The sequence below is a fragment of the Myripristis murdjan genome, chromosome 17, assembly GCF_902150065.1.
Source record: "Myripristis murdjan chromosome 17, fMyrMur1.1, whole genome shotgun sequence".
Taxonomy (NCBI): Eukaryota; Metazoa; Chordata; class Actinopteri; order Holocentriformes; family Holocentridae; genus Myripristis; species Myripristis murdjan.
The window spans coordinates 18,612,318-18,632,434 of NC_043996.1; the positions used below are offsets into that span (position 1 = coordinate 18,612,318).

At 41.8% G+C, this 20,117-nt stretch overlaps 2 protein-coding genes across 5 annotated transcripts; both read left to right on the plus strand.

The window, feature by feature from the left end:
• The first annotated feature begins 117 nt into the window (after positions 1 to 117).
• Positions 118 to 12,198, plus strand: LOC115374705 (uncharacterized). 3 transcript variants are annotated; one of them, XM_030073764.1, is made up of 10 exons: positions 118 to 870; positions 1,463 to 2,714; positions 4,295 to 4,364; positions 5,588 to 5,740; positions 6,690 to 7,855; positions 8,637 to 8,790; positions 9,262 to 9,490; positions 10,063 to 10,175; positions 10,330 to 10,520; positions 10,989 to 12,198. In XM_030073764.1, the coding sequence occupies exons 2-10, from the start codon at positions 1,499 to 1,501 to the stop codon at positions 11,180 to 11,182; spliced, it is 3,486 nt and encodes a 1,161-aa protein (XP_029929624.1). In that variant the 5' UTR covers positions 118 to 870; positions 1,463 to 1,498; the 3' UTR covers positions 11,183 to 12,198. The 3 variants fall into 3 exon arrangements, with proteins under 3 accessions (XP_029929624.1, XP_029929625.1, XP_029929626.1); XM_030073765.1 differs by having other exon boundaries at positions 1,496 to 2,714; XM_030073766.1 differs by having other exon boundaries at positions 119 to 870; positions 8,640 to 8,790.
• Positions 12,199 to 13,848: 1,650 nt separating this feature from the next.
• On the plus strand, positions 13,849 to 19,346 carry LOC115374709 (T-cell acute lymphocytic leukemia protein 1). Of its 2 annotated transcripts, none has more exons than XM_030073773.1 (4): positions 13,849 to 13,966; positions 15,397 to 15,940; positions 16,448 to 16,566; positions 17,697 to 19,346. In XM_030073773.1, the coding sequence occupies exons 2-4, from the start codon at positions 15,432 to 15,434 to the stop codon at positions 18,224 to 18,226; spliced, it is 1,158 nt and encodes a 385-aa protein (XP_029929633.1). In that variant the 5' UTR covers positions 13,849 to 13,966; positions 15,397 to 15,431; the 3' UTR covers positions 18,227 to 19,346. The 2 variants fall into 2 exon arrangements, with proteins under 2 accessions (XP_029929633.1, XP_029929634.1); XM_030073774.1 differs by having other exon boundaries at positions 16,448 to 16,536.
• Positions 19,347 to 20,117: the final 771 nt, after the last annotated feature.

The following is a 20,117-nucleotide window of genomic DNA, read 5'->3' on the forward strand; positions in this document are numbered from 1 at the left end:
CGTACGCACGCGCGCACGCGCGCGCGCGTGTGTCTGTGTGTGTGTGTGTGTGTGTGTGTGTGTGTGTGTCTATGTGTGTATGTGTGCGTGTGAGAGTGAGAGAGGGAAAGAGAGAGAGAGAGGGAGAGAGAGAGGGAAAGAGAGAGAGGTCAGCGACATTTGCCAAATATTTCAGTGACATGTCTGCCATCAGACCTTCTCTGCCATTGCTGTGATGCTTATATTTAGACAAAAAAAATCATTAACATATGCCTATATATTCAAGGAGAAAGAAGATAAGGATATAGAGGACAGCCCATAGGCTGCAACCCACCAAGCCTCTATAATTTTCTTAAACCCGTTTCTTTTTTTCACATTGGCTTATTATTGTGTATAGGCAGTCGCCATTTCTGTTCTGCGTTTACTTACGCAACAGAAACCTCCGTCTGTAGTGAGTTTGCGAGGCAAGGACGAAATTAAAGCTGGCATTTTTGTATTCCATTTTTGTCTAATCCCTCTGATTTCTGCAGGGATTACCAGACCAATCATGATTGAGAGTCCGTCGGCTCGCTTGTCACTGCGTGGACTGAGAGCGGTAGTCAGTGCGTTTAAAAGCAAAACATAAAGAGCAGGGAGAACAGCGGAGGATCTTATGTGGTTTCCTTCTTTCCCAGAGGGAAAAGTTGCTCCGTTTTCTTGCAAATGTTCACGAGCGACGCGAGGATGCGCACTGGACAGCTTTCAGTCGATCGTGCCTCTGCTTACTGGAATTAATAATAGATTATAGGCTACATTAGCCTATAATGTCATAACGCGCATCGTAACTTTGACACGATGATCAAGTCTTGAATTGTGTGTTAAAGGAGGATATCATTTTTACCAACTATTCAGGTAGGCGAGTACTCGTTGTTGTACTCGTTGTTTTGTTATTTATTTTCCCATACATCAAGTGCACGCGTGATGAAGCCTCAGTTTGTTTTCCTCTGCCGTTGATCATTTTAGGCTTCTTATGTTTCGTTCATTCATTTTTTATGTTATGTCCAGTAATCTATAGAACACAGTGGTTGCCTAAATTTTAAATCATTTCAAATCCTTAAGTTCGAATACATACCAAATAAAAACGCCTGCCTGCTTTTTAAAGGTTGAATTGATCTATAGAATGAGCTGTTCAGGAAGTTTTATTCATTTTGCATTACTTTGATGAAAAACAAAATTATTTTGATATTGTTTAGCCTTGTAGGGCTTCACTATGGGCTCAGTTGCAGGCAGCAGTTGCTTATTCTCATTCCAAAGGATTATCCTGTGCACAGTGAAGTAATCATTGGATAAAGCAACGTGACTGAGTCCACATTACATATCTCTTCACCGGGCCGATCAGATAGCTTTTGGTATAGTCAAATAGACAAAAGGAGGTCTAGAATTGATGTGAATGGAGGTCTTGGGTGTTGTATGTGGAAAACTGTGACTTTATTCTTTATCCAAGGTCTATCCAAACTATTATTCTGTGTTTGACCAGCCAATGGAGGAGGAGAGGGTGTTGGATAATATCCAAGGAAAGTCTCTCCCCATCAGTTCCCCTTCACCTTCTGGAGTTCCCAGTAACTTGGCGCTCCTTTCTGGCTCTGGCCCTGAGCATATTGCATCCTCACCTGCTTTGGGCACATCATATCCCCCTCCCACAAGTTCTGCTGTGCATGCACTACAGACCAAGGTGAAGGCACTCACACAGAGAAAGCCAAGGGGAAGGGAGAGAGAGAAAGAAAGAGAAAGGGTGGACACAGAAGTCCCAGTAAGCCAGTTAGTGGGGCAGCTATCATCTGAAGTCCTTCTGAGACAGACTGCCCGTGGGAAGGGTCAGGTCTCCCTGCCTGCCCCCTCTTGGAGATCCGGCTCTGGGAAGAATTCAAGCAGCAGTGAGGAGGATGAGGAGGTAGAGGTGCAGGTCAAGTTAGAGATCCACAGCCCTCCAGCTGAAGAAAAAGAGGAGGGGAGCCTGGGGGCAATGGGAAAGGGGGTAGAGGGGCCAGAAAAAAGCGATGACCCAGTCAGTTGTCTGTCAGGTCAGCCGCGCGGGCTGGGGGAGGGGGCCAGTCTGGAGAGCCTCCTGTCTGATAATTCAAGCAGTAGTAAACACAGTCCATCACCTACTCTACCACCTCTTCCTTCCTTCTCCTTAACCATCACCTCTGCCTCTACAACACCCTGCTATTCCTCCTCTGCGTCATCTACGTCATCCAGACACTGGGCACCGCCAAAGGGATTCTGGAGAGTAGCACGCCCAGAGACACTACTTCTCAACGGGGTGGGCTCTCAGAACACAGCCTCCTCACTACCTTTGAAGGACTATACTCAGACAGCAGCAGTGGCAGAGCCTCAGAGGAAGCCTAAGCCAGCAGAGGCAGGGAGTGGGAGTGACTTAGGAAGTGCGGTGGATGACAGATATACACCCTCAGAATTCAAGCACTCAGACAGTCTGGAGTATTACCTGGACAGGTATGAGCAGAGGGAGTCAGAGGAGACTGATCCAGTCAAGGGATTGTGCAGGTCTGGCAGCTGGGAGAGCATGTCTTCACAAAGTGGGATGCTCTCCGCTGATGAGAAAGTGGAGGTGAAGCAGAGAGCCTATGCAAAGTTAAAGGACAGACGACAACATAACAGCAAGGAAGAGAGAGAACAGAGTGGTGGAGAGTGCCTCAGCCAGTACGGAGACGAGACATACAGAGTGGATTGCAAAGGTAGGTTTCTGTAAGGGAGTGGCACATATTTAATGACACACTTTTAAATGTGGATCTGTAGAAAAGCATTGTAATTAATCAGTGAAAATATTGTGATAAATTTTGACTTGAGGTTAATGAAGTCAAATGGAACACCCCTATCAAGGGAGGGAGGATGTAGTTTACTGGATAGATGATTGGCAGGTATTACACAGAATGTGTCTGATACACAGCCAGCAAGCCAAAACAAGATTAACTAAAGTGTTTTTTTTTTTTTTTTAGCATTTTTCCCTGCCAAAAGGATGTCTTTATATATGTGTATATATATATATATATATATATATATATATATATATATATATATATATATATAAAATAGTTGTTTGATTACCATATGGAACTTGCTTGTCAAATTTAAGTGGAGGCAGGAAATCAGTGCTTTGGCAATTGTTTAGTCTCAAAATGTATGAATTGCACTTGTTGACAGCAAAGTTTCAAAGCTTCTTTCAAAAGCCTTATTTCAGAGTGCCTTTTTACAGTGCTTTCCAGGGGCCTTGGCTTTCTAAAGTACCTTATACAACTCTGTATCTGTCTGTTGTATACAAACCATGTGTAACCTGACTGATTCCCCTGTGTTGAACAGATGTCAGATGAACAGATGTGCATGAGGGTGTTGCTATTATTAGCAGTCTGGGTGGTGGGGGAAGTGTTTCTGCTTTTATGTCTGTCTGAGTGCTGATGGATGTCTTTGTGTACGATGATGAGATGATACATTTTTACATAATGTGTATCTGTAATACACTGTATATGTCTGCAGGATGAGTGCGTGCATGTGTGTGTGTGCTCAGCATGTCAATATCAGATAGAAGGTCAATGCTAGACATAATAGTGAATGATGTTAAATCCACCATGATGACATGTTTTTTTTTTTTCCCTCTTACTCCTGCAAAACCATCCTCTATCTTTCTACCATTGGTTGCCTAACCTCTGTGGCTCTGATGGAATTAAGGATCAGTCAGGGATAAACTATGAGACTGTCACTGAATGTAATGTTATAAAGGTTTATGGTTTACTTTCTAAACTGAATCGCCTGAATATTTGCACCTGCATGATGATCATGTTGTGGCTGACGGCTCTATTAGCAGTTTGGTTTGTGCTATGTGAAAAGTCGTCGCAAACTGCAAATATAATGTTCATTGCTAACTTTAAAATAATTTAAATATTTTATGTGCCATTTCCTTTATTATGAACAGTTTAGTGAAAGCTTTTATGCATATTTCTTCTCCAAAGTGAGAAACTTGAAAACTAGGACTGGAACTGTCTCATGGAAAGTGAAAGAAAATATTTTGAATTCTTTCACACCAAAATTCAGTTTATTTTAGTACTACTGACATTTCAGAGTTGTATATTGAACTCATATTCACTACAATACAATTAATTAGACTTGTATTACATCATGCTTTGAGATATAAAATCTTTTTTTTTTTATTTATTTGTGGGATTTCTGTTTGAGGGACCTATGCATTACAAACAATCTGTTGCATTGACAGATCTGCTGAGGTGTGTATTTTTCCTCCTCCTCTGTTTTATGCCACTCCCAGGTGACTATGGGGTTTTGAGCAACACCTCAGACTCAACTGTTCTCCCTCAGGAGCTTGAACCCTGTGCAAGGTGAGCATTGCTGCGTTCTTAATTGTCTGTAGCGGGAGGGGTGACATACAACCCCTGCACTCTATTTATATCCTGTCCTCATGAGTTCTCCTGTCACAGCTGCAGTTGTTGCAATTCAGAGACTGTGTTTTTTTAGTGGGGTAAAGTAGTACATTAGAGCAGCCAGATATTCAGTTTTTTCACCCTCATTTTGAAAATGTTCTTTCCAAACATCAATAAGCTGCCTTTTGGACAATGAAAATACACACTAGTGACAAGAGGATTATTTTCAAGAGGCACTGAATGGGTAGTTGAAATAATATATATATGACGTGTATACGACATGACGTGTCTTTTTCAGAATAAGATACATTACACTTTGATTTTTGGGACAACTGCAGCTGAAAAATAACAATATTTTTTTTAAAAATTCTCAAAAATTTTGTACATAAAGTATAGGTCATGACTTGGATTTTTGGCCTGATTCAGCCTTTTTAGCAGGGGTGCCAATAATGAAGAGGCCATTTCCCCTTTATTGTCATAATCATAAATACATTGTAGACTCAAATCAGCTGCACATTCACATTGATAGGCGGCAACAAACACTGACAAAACATTGACACAACAAACAATAATCTACAGAAACATTATATGTCTTGCTTCAGACACACCGGAGAGAATGAATCACAACCTGTCTATTACAAGGATAATCCTCATGGTTGGTGTATCATGCTATCTTTATCACTGGGCAAGGGGATAAAGACAAGTCCAGTCGGTGAAGCACAATGCAGAGCAGCTTAGTGCAGGGTGCAAGGGTGGATGCATGGATGACGTTCCTCTCTGCAGCTCACCACCAGTGCCACGCCCCGGTCTATCTATCTGATATTACATAATACGGCTTAGGAACGTGCAGCTCAATTCACTCAGTTGATCCGTGGTGCACATGAATGTTGTGGATATGTCAACATGCAAGATAGGTTTGCACATTTTAAGACTTCATTCAATGTCCAGTTAAGGGGTTGAACATGGAAATGCATGATCTGTGTTGTAACACTGCAGCACTGTCTCAAATGTGAGCAGTGTTTCACTCAGAAAGACAGAGGTATAATCACATGTTCATCAGTCTCCATTCATTCATACCTTCACTCCACTAGCAAAATTATTAATCTTTTGATTGTCTCTCTCACTCACCTTTATTTATTTATTTACTTACTTACTTACTGACTGACTTATTTATTCTTCAGGTCACTCTATTTAATTACCGATGAGCTTCCTCTGAGCCCAAGGCATGAGCAAGCCAAACGTCTTCTGGAGCGAGCCCGGCTGAAGGCACGTTCCAATCACATAAAAGGTGATCGCCCCCCGAGACGCTCCCATTCTGATCAGAGGTCCAACATGTAAGTGAGCCAGATCTGCTTTCTTAACTATGACTTTTCCATGCTTTATCACAATTTGCATGTTAGACCATGAGTTTGTTTTATAGTGACTGTATGAGTACTCATGCATGCCTGTGTTTGCTTATGAGTATGGGTGCATGTGAATCAGTGTTATGACAAACATTTCTATTTGTTGACCAGTCAGCTTTTTTTCTGTCTGAAAATGAGTTTCTAGTTTCTGCTGTTTCTGTCTTTCAGTTCTTTTGTCTCTTTATCTCTCAGTTTCCCACCCATGTGTCTCGCTTGGCTCTCATCAATCTTTCTCTCTGCTTTGTCTCTCCTTCTATTGCACTTGGTCTTTGTCTGGCAAAATGAATATTACATAACTGAGAATAAGTTAAAGCCTTGGGATCCATAATGGTGCTTTGTAACTGCAAACACAGAGCAGATATTTTGCAGAGATGTTTGGTTTCATTCTGTTTATGTAATCATGCTCACGTCACACACTCTTTCTCTGTTAATGTTTTGTTCCTGAAATCCCCTTTTATATCTGTGGGAAGCAGTCACGCAAGGCAATATTAGGAACATTTGTACACATGAAAGGATGCATGCTGAATATACATTAATGATTACACAACTGAGGATACTGTATCTGCTGCTATGTCTCATTACACATTGCCTAATAGTTAATTTATCCTCTTAACTGAGTCTCTCAGAAAGCTCTTGTTCTGAAATGTTAAGACATAAAAATATGCTCAGAGGATTTTACCTTGTTGTGGGACATCATCATACAATTCCAAACTCTTAAGTGATCACTGAGATTCATATAGACTTTCACTTTTACTTTTTGCTCCTCTTTCGAGGAAGACTAGCTTATAACTTAATCAATCTCATTTGTAACTTTTCTTAGACCAGATTTTATTGCTTTGTAAATGTCTGTGATATGCACTTCTCTGTTTTTTTCTTCCAGTAAGAAACCACAAGTTGGGGCTCCCAATCCCACACCAGTGCAGCCATCTGTTGTTCAAACCAAAGAAGATCTGACAGCTTCATCTGTTTCTGGTCCTTTCCTCGTTCCTAACAACAGAGACACTTCCCCTAGTGACCAGGGAGGTCGCTCAAGACGGTACGGCTGCTCACCCACGCGGGTACGCTTTGAGGATGAATCCGAGAAAGAGGCAGAGTCTCGGTACTTGGATAGACTGAGAGAGCGCGGCAGGCCAGGGGCCCCAAAGTCAAAGAGTAAATCGGAAAGTACTACAGAATCTAGCTCTGGTGGTTCAGATAGGAGCAGAAGCCAAAGAAGTGTCTCCATGCCTCCTTCACAGAGGCAAGAAGATGTCAGTGTCAGCGGTGAAACTACAACTGTGATAAAAGAGATAATAGTGTTGGTGAAAAAATGTGAGGCATGTGGTTCTATAGTCAGGGAACCACCCACAGTCTCACTAGAACCACAAAACTCTGAGCTGCAACAGCTTGGCAATCCTGAGGACCTGCGGGGAAAGACGGTCCCTCGCTGGGTGCCCCCAAACAAACCAGAAGTGAGTACTCGTCCTAAAGCTCCATTAACTGTCACTTTTGCAGGTGCTTATGTGTTGGGAGAAAATAAAGAGAGTGGCACAGGGTGGAGAGCATCAGGGTTTGGAAAACTGAGAAGAAGGAGCAGGAAAGGAGAAAGTCGGCTGGAGTCTGGCCATGGCCCTTACGGTCCGTCATGGGCTCAGCGGCGCAACTCTAATCCCAGAAACAGGGTCAACATGTGTAGAGCTGTTTCCTTTGCTCCTGGAAGTCCCATAGCTCTGGGGCCTTGTTTGCTGGAGGCATCAGGCAGCATGAGGGAGTCACCAGCCCCAGCATTGCCCATAAAGTCAGCGCTGAAGTCAAGCTCAAAGAATCGCACTGCAGCAGGTCAGTCCACAGTTCAGTTCCAGATGACCCCAAATCAGGGAGGTGAGGGGAGCTGCCAAGACTCCACAGAGCAACGAAGGGAGTCTCCTATGGCCTTAATCCAAGGGACCCCTACAACAGCCAGTTTGGTGCCCTGTATCAGGCCCTCCACCCTTAGGTACTCCTCAGCCAGACTTACCCCGGATCTTCCAGCTGCAGAGCTTTGGGATGCCACTCCAGATGGAACAGGTGAGTTGACAGAGTGGATACATGGAACCATATATAGAATAGTTGTTAGGAACGGTGTACTGTAGCCTGTTTACATTTTACAGAATGATTACAAGCTTGGAAAAGTGGAGAAGGAGCTGTGCTTTCTACGAAATGAAAATATCATAGCTGGATATGTTTTTTGAGAGGAGGGGATTCACATTATTAGAATTAAAACTCTGAAATTATACAAACAGCATAGAATAGGATCAGAATGGCTATGATGGTTTGTGTCACTGTAGCACTCAGAGTACCAGCAAGAACTGATGTGATATGCACATAGAGTGACATAGTAATATTAATATATTACATATTTACATATACAGTGTGGGCAAAAATATTCTGAGGCAGGATACCTCTTTTTCTACAGTCTTGTGCACTTTTGTGCCAAAGTGATATTTCAAGTTTACAACAGTGTCAATAGTGTGGCTCTCCTCTCTTAAAACCATTTTTGTCTTTTCCTTGTCTTGTCTGAAGTCTTTAATTTGATCCTGAAATTTGGGGAGATATAGATCTCTGATACAATGGTGTTGAGGGCAGTATGAGAGGCAGAGAACTTCATCTTCAATTAATTTTTATACACTGTGCACAGATACGTTTGTTTTTCTTTTGTGGTGAATTTTTATGACGACCTTTATAGTCTCCAATTCAATATTTTGTATTTTCTAGAGAATAGAATAGACTGAACCCGTGCCACCATCTTTTGAGAATATATCCATGCAACTGCTCATTGTCTTCAGCTCAGTATCTCCTATTCATCTAGCAGGTCTGGGTGGAGACCCAAGCTCCAGTTCAGAGAGCCGTTCTGCTCTGCGCAGCCTAGCCATGTCTCGGGCTGAAGATCTTAGAGCAGAGCTGCTGAGGGCAGAACATCTGAAAGCCGAGGCTATATGGGAGGAAAGTCTTGATGGGTCCCGGTGAGTTAAGATAACAATGCTCCTGTCACAGCTCAGACAATAAATCCCTTGCCCCTACCAACTCTGTTCCCAAAGCTACTTGAGCATGCCAGTGGCAGGGGTTTGGAGATTAAAACCCTCACCTACAGTCCACAAGATATTATTGTTAAAAAAATATCCTGTGAATTTTAAAGATAACATGAGATAATACTGCCCTCTTCTGGAAAAAAAAAATCCTGACCAAATGAAGCCAGTAGTAGATTATGAAAAAAATAGTATAATGTGTAATTTAACAAATAGTTTTAAGGAATGTGTAATTTTCCTTTGCAACTATAGTTTAAATTTACATTTCATTGCATTGACATCAGGTCATCTCTATCCCTGGTGTGTTTACTGGTGGATGAAGTGAGGCTGTAATTCAGCTAACATTACTAAATTATTTGTTTGATATTTAGGTGAAATACATAATTGCTCATAACCTTTCTTTTATAGAAAGATGACAGAGCGTGATGTGCGGCCCAAGCTCTCTCTGCGGCGCTTCTTCTCTTCCATTGGTCTGAACAGTGTTGGTAGGCTGGTGAAGGGTGGCCGGTCCAGCAGTATGGAACAGCTCACTATCCCCACACCCCCTCGTGTCAGCTCAGCCTCCCCTAGCCCCACACGCAGACCACAGCCTGCCATCCGTATACAAAGGACACCTTCACTGCAAACGCTGCACACGGTGAGAGATGTGACATGCTGTGCCATATTTTTGTTTTGATTTGGCCTGCTGTCCTGTTCTGGATCTGTCCACTGCATGCTGCACATGTTTATTTCATTTTAACACATACAATATGGAGGGTGATTTTTTTTTTTTTTCTGCTCACAAATCCCCAAAGAAGACAATACCACATTTATTTACTTTTTTGAAACTCCCAGCTCTTGGACATACCTTTCACTGGTTATTTGCCTCAGAGGAATAACACAAGTCTTCCATGTATTACCAACTTTATAGTGGCCAAGCTCGGCAGCGCTATTAGTCCATTCCAAATTGTGTTTGTTTACATCCAGCCTCTGCGGTAGCCAGCCTTGTTGCCTTTGGCAACTCCAACAGTGCACTCAGCTGATGTAAACATCTGTCTGCTCCAACCAATCACAATTTCTATTAGCATATTGTGTGTGTGCTACCAACTACAATCGTATTAGTTTTAGAGGGGTGTCTGTGCCAAGCGGGTAAGGTGGCAAAGTCTGATCTGGTGAATTTTGCCAATATCAAATACACCGTTTGCTGCAATGCCTTTTATTTGCCACTAGGTGCTGCCACTGGCCCAACTGCGCAAGGCAGCCTCTGTGCAAAGTTTGGAGAGAAGAACAGAGCGTTCAACTATATTGGGAGAGGTGCAGATACCATATGGCCTGGCACCCAGGTATGTATCAAACAGAGACACAGAGAGAGAAAAAGACACAGAGAGGGAGACATAAACAATGAAGAAGATAGGACTTCTACTATCAGAGTGTATTGAACCAATTTCTATGTAAATAATGTTACTAATTTATAGACTTATATTTTTGCTACTCCAGCCCTGAAAGTCCTCAGCTGGAGCTTGATAGAGCCCTGAGTGTTGATGATGTACTGGCCTCCAGAGTGGTCCGTCCAGTGGGTCGGGTCGCCCAGGCATTTCCTGATGGGACCCTCCTCCTTGAGCTCATCAGACCTCCCAATGTTCCCTTTGGCTTTGTGATCTCACGGGGGAAAGGTCGACCAGACACTGGTAATTTGTGTATCCTCATTGTGCTCAGATTTCTTTGTTCACTGCCAGTCTTTGACTTTGTAGTTTGGTTATTTTGTGTGTTACTATTTTGTGTGATATCTTACCCAAGTTATTCTTGCCTGATACACTGTGTCTGCTGTGATCTTCTGGAACAGAATAGAATAGAACAGAAAGTTTATTGCCCACAGATATAAATTTGTCTTTGCTGCCAAAACCAAGCATGATACAGTTGGCACCCTATATATCCTTCCTCTAAAACTGAGACATGGGGTAGAATTGGACAGAAAGAAAATATTTCCATCATTTGTTTTCCACAGAATTCTCCCAATTCCAGTTCTACACCATTCACCAATTTTACCCCGTCCCACAATGCCCACACTTGCCACCTGCATATCCATGCTTTTCCCTCACCCTGCTTTGTCCTGTCTAACTCCTTGCTTTCCCCTTCTTATTATCTCTCTCCACCAGGTGTATATGTAGAGAAGGTTGGTGACGGGTCTGGCGAGGGCCTCTACGTGGGTCTTCTGGGCGTTGGGGATGAGATTCTACAGGTGAATGGCGAGGCAGTGGCTGGACTCAGTCTGGAACAAGTGACACGCCTAATGACCCGAGAAAGCACCGCAACTCTTTGGATCATGCCAAACCGCCGTACCCAGCGCTGAATGGGGACCTAAGCATGGTACAGAGTCATTGTTCTGGGAGCCATGACATTCTAATATTATCACTGTATCCACTGCTGATGGATCATAGCTACACTATGGTAGATGAGGGATATAGTCAGCACATATTTCAGTCTCAGTTTAGTATAGAAAGATGTTTACACACCAACACTGCCAGAGTTTGACAATTCCTACTGTTGAAAGCCCATGCTATTTGTATGCACCCACACATGTCTATGAAATCATTCAGAAAATTCAAACCCAATGCATGACTGGTCAGAGGTGTGCTTTATGGTTTCATGTATATGAATACGGTTCAGTTTCACACAACATTTTTTTAATCCTCATCCTAAATCTACTCTAAAAATCTCTGCTTAAGTCAGAAACTGTTTCATTTACTAATTTCTTCTCAAAATAATTGACTGTTCAAAAGATAGTATTTGCCAAGGTGCCTAAATCAAATGTCTACTTTGGCATAACAAAATTTGTGGCAACTATATATGGTAACTTTGTTTATTTAGTTATTTATTTATGTTTAATATTTTTATTTAAATATTTTTTAGCAGGCTCAACACCGAAGAATAACTCTGTTTTGTTTTTGCATTTTGTTTTTTGGGTGATATTCGCATTGCCATTTGAGAGAAGTCTCAGGACTCAGTAAAAGTGTCATTAATGATATTAGACTCAGAATCAGAATCAGAATCAGAAAGAGTACTTGTCCCTGAGGAGAAATCAGGTTTATTTTTTTGATAGTCAAAACACAAAGAATAGCACACCTCAAATGTTAAATTAATGGAAGTGCAGTCACTGGGATTGTTCTGCACATTTTGATTATTTCAGCTGATTCACAAACAAAAGAGTGGGTTCACCATTTTCTCTTTCATACTTCCTTATCATTGATCCCTGGTCCCTTAAGTTTGCGTGTGGCTGTGTCACCTATTCCTTCATGATATTGTAAAAAGTAAGATATATGAATATACTCCTATATTGCCTAAATAAAAATGTTTTATATTGTTAAATGCTTTACTCTTTAATTAGCCACTCAGATATTTTATGTCTTATTATTCCAAAGTCAAAGAAATTCAGTGGTCTATAATTATCAGCCTCATCTGCTGCTATGGTCTATCTGTGTACTTATGTTCTATCATCAAACTATTATTAGGAGTCACCAATTCATGAAACTTTTCAATTTTTCACTCAGCATAGTTCAATCGTTTTTCATTTGTAAATTTGAAAGAGTTGCTTTAGATCTGATAGATGCACTGAGGCACCCTAAATCTATCACTGCCACAATGCGTTTGCATTTGAAGATGTTACAAAAAAAAAAAAAAAAAAAAAAAGCGCTCTTTTGCTGCCAAGCACAGGATGCAGGATGGTGGTCGTGAGTCCTGTTTCACCAGGCCTGTTGTAAGGTCGTGACTGGCTGATGTTGCAGCCAATAATGCGCATCTTTATTATTCCTTGATTCATTGAAATTTCCCTATAGCCGGAATGATCATAGCTGAACATTTACCCCTATCTATCTATCTATCTATCTATCTATCTATCTACAATTAGCTGACCACACTTAGCTGATACGTGAAATAATAATTTATTAGACTAGACCTCAGGGGCCTCAGTGTCTTCTTGAAACTACAAGCCTACTGGGCCTGCGGTGTCACAAGTTCAAAAACAGAATTTCTACCGCGTGTTAACAAGCAAAATGTGCTGTGTGGAATGTCCGTTATTAGCCCGTGCTACCTGCACCATTTAGGCTCTCCTGAACGTGCTCTGATAGCGCGTCGTCGTTGATCTCCTGCTCTTTTATCTGATGGAGCAGAAGTCGGTTCGCCTTTATCTCCCCCAGCCACGTCTCCCCATGGACCCCCGGGACTGCCATCCAAGCACCCCGTCCGCCCCCCAGAAAAACTGTGACACGGAAAATCCCATGTTCATCATCACCATTATTATTATTATTATTATTATTATTATTATTATTATATTTTTTAAATAGTTGGTATTATCTATATTTAGTCATCACCAACCTCACAGCCAAGTCAGGCTAAAATTTCAGTGAAGAAATATTCCCCATTCAATTAAGCATTCATTAACATAATTAGCCCCGCATTATTGGCAATCTATTATATCAACAGTGTAGACCTAGGCTCAAGGCGTAATAATCAATAGACATAGTTATTCTCTCAAATAGGTAAAAACGACCCATTGCCATCAGCAGTTATCTTATTTCAGGATAAACAGGCTTAGCGAGAGCTCCTTGTTGAAAATATAAATAGGTCAAAAGCTTAACCTTAGCTTTTGTTTCTTTCATCAAAAAATTAAAACACCTCAACTATATAGCTCAGGCTATACCTCTCGTCGTTACAGGCCGTTGCGCCGTGGCTGTTTGCTTCCGTATCGTTTTTTTTATGCTTTGCCCTCCACAAGCCTATATAGCCCACGACAGCCAAATAATAATGAATCATTTCATAAATAATGGGTTTAGGGGCTTATCGGGAATGAAGAGGCCGCTGCCGTGCGCTTATCTCACCCGGCCACATTGCGGCCTGTGTTCCGCTCCCCATACTGAGGGAGCGCACTGGATGCGGCGAGGAATAACTCAGCTACACACACACACACACACACACACACACACACACACACACACACACACACACACACACACACACACACACACACACGCTGCTCCACAACTGGCACTGAAAAAAAAAAGAAAAAAACCTCAGACATGGATGACCCACTCACAAAATGGCTCCACAGTAGCCTAACATCAACAACGCGGCAGGAACGGTAAGTGCGAAAATACATTTATTTATTCCAGTGCTCCATATTCGTTGCTCCGAGGGCTGTAATATGACTGTTTGCTTCTAAACGTTATTAGGCATTTGAGCGGAATATTTCCGTGTTTGCTTATTGTCCGACCCGATGGTTAGAGTGAGACTACGGGATGTACTATAACGGATGCAAGGCCTATTGGAAAATTCCCAGAAATTAAAGCGCGATTTTGATATGGCCAATTGTATTTTTGTTATATATTTGTACGAACAGTATGAGGATATTTATCGAATTAATCACCGGCTAAACACCTAATATGAGTCTATACTTAATGGGCAACGATTACCCTTTGATGTTCGGCAATAACATCAAAACCGTAATAGCTTTCATAATATATGGCTTAGGCCACGATGAAATAAAATGCACACAAACTGCCCACCTATTAAGGTCAAAATATATTTTAGGTTTGACTATAAGCAAATTCGAGAGCTGTTGAAGGCTGTTGATAATGCTGAGAAAACGAGGGATTTTAATTCGATTGAGAATGGAAATTATTTTCGTTGGCCTTGCAGCTAAAATCTATTATTACAGAGAAATATTTAATCTCTAAATAAACAGTGTCCGAATGTACCTTATTGATATCACCGAATGGAAATTTTATTCACGACTGAGACATAGGTTACCACCCACTAGCCTTACATAACCTCATATAAATGTATGCTGAAGGCCAGGAGAAAGATACGGCTTTAAGAGAAAAAAATGCTTTCAGAAACATATGGATAAATCCTTTTACAAATAGTTATAACGTTTGAAAAACCTCACTGACTTAAATTTCACTATAGGCTGTTGTTGATATTTTAAATCTTCAACTGAGGCAAATTTGTTTAGCCAACTATGCACTATGGCTTTACAATTCCAGATCTGCAGATATAGGTATACCCTGATGGTTGAAGGAAACCTCCCGTAATCTCACAGTAACACAGACCCACAGGGATCTTAAAAGAGTCCATATTTTAATTTAATTATGCCTCCTTTTGTGTCATTCTCCCTTGTGGAAAAGAAATGTGCACTTCATTTATCGTTGTCAAATATTGGGACAAAAATGTATTCAACCTGTTATTAAAGTCAAGGCCGAAATGTATCCAGCAAACAAATCTAACAAATACAGACGACCACTATTTTTAAATAGTTCTGTTTATTTTAATTAATTTATTTTTTATATATATATATTTTTTTTTTCGTTCTAGGCTCTTATTTTTTGTGCATGCAATAGGCTACTGAGGCCTTATCAGCAACATGCAGATCTAACTGTATAAACCATTCCTTATTATTTTGCCAGGCTTACATGGGGAATATAACAGTGCATTTATTCTTTTATTCTTTTATTAAAATGAAGAAAAACATTATTTTTGAACAATGCATTAAATGAGAAAAATCTTATATAGGACATTGTGGACTTGAGTGAGTCGTGAGTGTAAAAATGATGGAAAAACGACACCCGGAGCTTTGTCCTGCAAGTCCCGACGCAGAGTCCGGTCCTGGAAAGCGGGAGGACACCTCCATAATCTCCAGACTGAACGGATGCAAGGAGGATGAGGACCCGAGGAGGGAGGAGGGGGGAGAGGGGGGAGGGAGCTTCAAGGGGGTTGAGGAGACGGATGACGTTCCTCTGCAGAACTCGAGCAACGGGACCAGCATCAGCATCATCATCAACGGCGTTGCCAAGGAAACTGCCTCTCACAACGCCCTTGACCTGAAAAGGGAAGTGCCGGTTATCGAGCTCTCGAGGAGGGACGCTATAAAAGCGGCGGAGCAGAGGATTGAAAGCCATTTGGTGCCGATCACGGAACTTCGCAGACCTCCACCGCTGCCGCTGCCGCCGCCGCAACGAGACGACGCTCGAATGGTCCAGCTGAGCCCAAACGCGTTTCCTGTCCCGGCCCGGACGATGCTCTACAACCTGGCGCAACCTCTAGCCGCCATCAACAGGTAAAGACAGGAGGGAGCAAAGAAGGAGTAAATGATTTGAAAAAAAAAAAAAAAAAAAAAAAAAGTAGTATAGATGTCAGCTTAATTTTGTGAAGAATCTAGGGTTAAAAGGTTGCCAGTTGAATACAGACAACATAGCCTACATCTATTTTGTCTCTGTAATGCTGTAGTGCTTACAGTGTTTTAACAGAGCATCTTTCAGTTGATTCCAAGGTTGTAATGTTGCATGTGCGTTTGTGTGTGTGTGTGTGTATGTGTGTGTATCAGAGAAGTATGGGTGTTCAAGTGTGTGTGTGTGTGTGTGTGTGTGTGTGTGTGTGAGAGAGAGAGAGAGAGAGAGAGAGAGAGAGAGAGAGTGGTGAGTGTGAGTGTGTCTCTGTGTGTGTGTATGTATGTGTGTGCAAGGGCTGGGGGTGGTGGTTATGCGCAGTGAAAGAAATGATGCATGCCTAATGTCATGTTTGCTTATATACCTGTGCACCTTTTGTCTGCTTTCTGTTGCTGTAGTCTCGGAGGGGAGTCTGAGCAGTACGGCATGTACCCCAGCAACAGGGTAAAGCGCCGCCCGGCGCCTTACGAGGTTGAACTCGACGAGGGTAGGCGCATTTTAGATCTTTATAAGTATGGTAAGACGCACTTCTGCTGTGTCCTCCTTCTGCCAGTACAGTCCCCTAAACTCCCCCCTCCTCATCTCCATTGTCATTCCATCACAATCATCCACTGACACTATCTATACTGTACCTAATCTGAGTGTTGCAGAAGATGCATCTCAAAAGAAATTTCAACACAAGTGTTGAACCCATAGGAATAAATACATCATAGATCATGGCATAAATGAATGTTGCTAATCTGAATGTCAAATACTTGTACCTGCATGCCATTAATGTAAGCTCTTTTCAGGCGGATTTGGGGTTTAGTTCATTTGAAACATCCTTTCCACCACTGCCCACTCACTGCCATATACATGGGTTGAGGGTGGGGGTGCTGCTGCCTCCATGCCAAGGTTTTACTGCAGAGTGGGCTGAAGGATTAAGATAGACTGGGTGTGTTCCAAGGGCGACAATAGCCTGGAATACACCACAGTTGGGGGGTGGGGGCATCTCACTACCTGCACTAAGAGTGTTGTCGTACCCAAATAAATGAAATCAATATAAAATATCAAAAACATGGGCTACGCTCCCGTAAACAAACATTGATGCCACAGTGGTTTTAACATCTCACCATTTGGGGTGAGAAATGCAGTTACGCCACAGTGATGGCACGCCAAACCCTACAGCTGTTTGCTTTGCATCCTATTTGTCATTCGATTTCAATATTTTTTTCAAACGTCTAAACAACACCCTCTGTTCCAGTGTGTGTGCTTCCATGGTTTATGTATCATGGACGATCTTGCAAGTTGTGTTACATGATCTGAAAACACAGTTTTGATTGTACTGGGCTGTTGAATGGAAGATTTAAGTGTTCCTCAGCAATGACGTAAAGTTATACTGAGAGATTTTTTTGTTCTCTCAATTCTGTGTCCCTCTGTCCTCTTGCTGCCTCCACCTTCAAATATCTCATCTCATGTGTCTAATTACCTCTCTGTCTCTTCTGTTCTTTCCTCATTCCTGTATATTGTGTTACCCATTTACCCTCCATATTCTCACTCTGTTTCTTCATTTTCTGTCATTTAATTTCTGTTATCATCTCCTACTCATGTCTCCTGCTCCTTACCCTCTCACTTCCTTTCTCTATTCCTCCCCTTCACCTTTCCTAGCTGGTCAACCGAAGATTGTGCGTCGGATCTTCACTAATAGTCGTGAACGCTGGCGGCAGCAGAATGTAAACGGGGCGTTTGCGGAGCTTCGCAAACTCATCCCCACTCACCCTCCGGACAAGAAGTTGAGCAAGAACGAGATCCTGCGGCTCGCCATGAAGTATATCAGTTTCCTCTCCAACCTTCTGGAGGACCAGGATGGAGGGAGGAATGTTGGCAGCACCACCGATGGAGAGACAGGGCTGCTTGTTGGGGTTGGGGCTCATGATGGGGGCCCCCAGGGCGGACCACATCAGGACACAGTGGTGGGCTTGGCGAGGGACGATCTCCTGGAGACCATGTCACCAGGCTCCAGCTGTGGAAGCCTGCCTGATGGCGATGGTGAGGGCAGTCCTGAAAGTTTTACGGAGGACCAGGACTCACCACCGGCTCCAAGAACTCTAACGGCTACACGTGGACCACCACTACATCTAGCTGCTAGGGATCTGAGGCGCAATGGACGACCGTTAGATGGCTCTAGTCGCCGATGATGCTGATGCCAATGACATAGACAGAAAACCTGAGAATGCAAGAGAACAATGAGATGGACCGTAAAAGAGAGATGGATACACTCAGGATCCCATTAGCTTTGAGTCTTCAGTGTAGAAAGGAGATTCAGGCTCTACGTAGCCAGATAGCGGTGTCCAAAATGGATCATGAGTATGTTCCTGCCTCCATAACGACATTTGTGGCAGTATCGGTGGATAGCTTGGTGTGGTTTTGAATTTGACCCAACAAAAGACTTGTAAATTCTGCATGTCTCATGTCTTTGACCAACCTGCAGATAAGGACTCCCAATATTCTGTGTTATGAAAGTCCAAATACTGGATATCCTTAAAAAAAAAATAACAAAAAACTAAGCAAACACAGCAAAACAAAATAATATAAAACAAACAATAAAGGATTGTCAATTTTTTATGTTTAAATTTTAAACCGTTCTTGAGTATTGCTACCATAAATTATGACAAGGCACAGCCAGGAGAGATTTAGCATGTCAGCCTGTCCTGAGAATGCCGCAAGTCTCCGCTATGGGTCTAAATCTTTCATCAGTGGGGATATTTAGTCCAATTTAATTCTGGCCAAAAATTGCAAAGTGTGAAACAATAACACACATGTTTTTTGCCTTAGCTGGAGGCCATAATCTAATAAAACATTGGTCATACCATGCAGTTATACCCAGTCGATTTTCTACTGTAAATAGCATTATATTTCCACTACACAATGTATTGACAGTGACTCAAGTTCAAGTAATGTGGTTAAGACGTACCGTAGTGTGTTTGTTAACGGGTTTACTAGCGAATGTCTTTTAGAGGACAGGAAAGGAGAAGAGATGAGAGGGAACTCAAAATGTCAACTGAGAAATTCAACGTATTACATCGAATGTGGTACCATTTACTTCTGTTGGTCTTTGGTGACGAGAAAATCCCACCACGGCAGCAGACAGTCAAATAAACAGTTTCACAGCCTGAAGATGAATAAAACTATTTGAATTTGCTGTGGAGGTACAAGACATGCAGTGTTTCTTAAAGTGTACAATATATGGGTCATATGAAATCATGAAATGACTCATGCAGTCCTTTTTTTATATGAATGTCTATGTTTCCGTGTTTTGTTTGGTTTTTTTTTTTTTTTTTTTTTTTTTTTTTTAAACTGTAATGCAGTTGTAGTTTAGTAAGGTACACAAATAAAACCCTTCATTGCTACATTTAACACACACACACACACACACACACACACACACACACTGTTAATATCATAGCAACACCAGCAGTTTTCTGACAAAGACAGTTAAGTATTGCTCACTGTTGTTGGTTATTCTGCTTTTTCAGCAGGACTTAGTAGCCTATATTGGTACCTTTGGTCACTATGGTATTTTATGAATTGCAGTAAAGGGACATTGTATGTTTGGTAATGACATATTTGTTGTATGATAGCTGTATCTATAAATATATACAATGTTAAATCAATGAATTTTATACAAAATTCCTGAATAAAACACACAGAGGAAAAGGCATTGTATTTGATCTCACTCAAACATATTGTCTCATGTAATTATGCATATGACGCTTTGTGTCACATTGACTCATATATAATTGATTATATACATTTTACACTCTTATCCATTATTGCATAATCTAGATCACTGACTAATCCCTCGAAGCAGATAATAGCATGCTCTGCAACTGATCCCCACCTTATCTGTACACAATGTGTAGTAAAAGCCACAACGTCCCCATAAAACTCCCCCGATGGAGGCTGGAATCCTCACTTCCTCCCAACAAGTGACAACTTCCTTCAGAGGTTAACGTGGCTTGGTGACCTACAGGATATCCTGCCATTGTGAAAGTGGTTTCTACAGCCTCCACTGCACTCACTTGCATG

Excerpts from the sequence above, each read along its gene's own strand:
- LOC115374709 (XM_030073773.1), top strand. The coding sequence starts at position 15,432 with ATGATGGAAAAACGACACCCGGAGCTTTGTCCTGCAAGTCCCGACGCA. Across the intron at positions 15,941-16,447 it reads CCTCTAGCCGCCATCAACAG|TCTCGGAGGGGAGTCTGAGC; the intron begins GTAAAGACAGGA and ends CTGTTGCTGTAG. Across the intron at positions 16,567-17,696 it reads TTTAGATCTTTATAAGTATG|CTGGTCAACCGAAGATTGTG; the intron begins GTAAGACGCACT and ends CACCTTTCCTAG.
- LOC115374705 (XM_030073764.1), top strand. The coding sequence starts at position 1,499 with ATGGAGGAGGAGAGGGTGTTGGATAATATCCAAGGAAAGTCTCTCCCC. Across the intron at positions 10,176-10,329 it reads CCATATGGCCTGGCACCCAG|CCCTGAAAGTCCTCAGCTGG; the intron begins GTATGTATCAAA and ends TTGCTACTCCAG. Across the intron at positions 10,521-10,988 it reads GAAAGGTCGACCAGACACTG|GTGTATATGTAGAGAAGGTT; the intron begins GTAATTTGTGTA and ends TCTCTCCACCAG.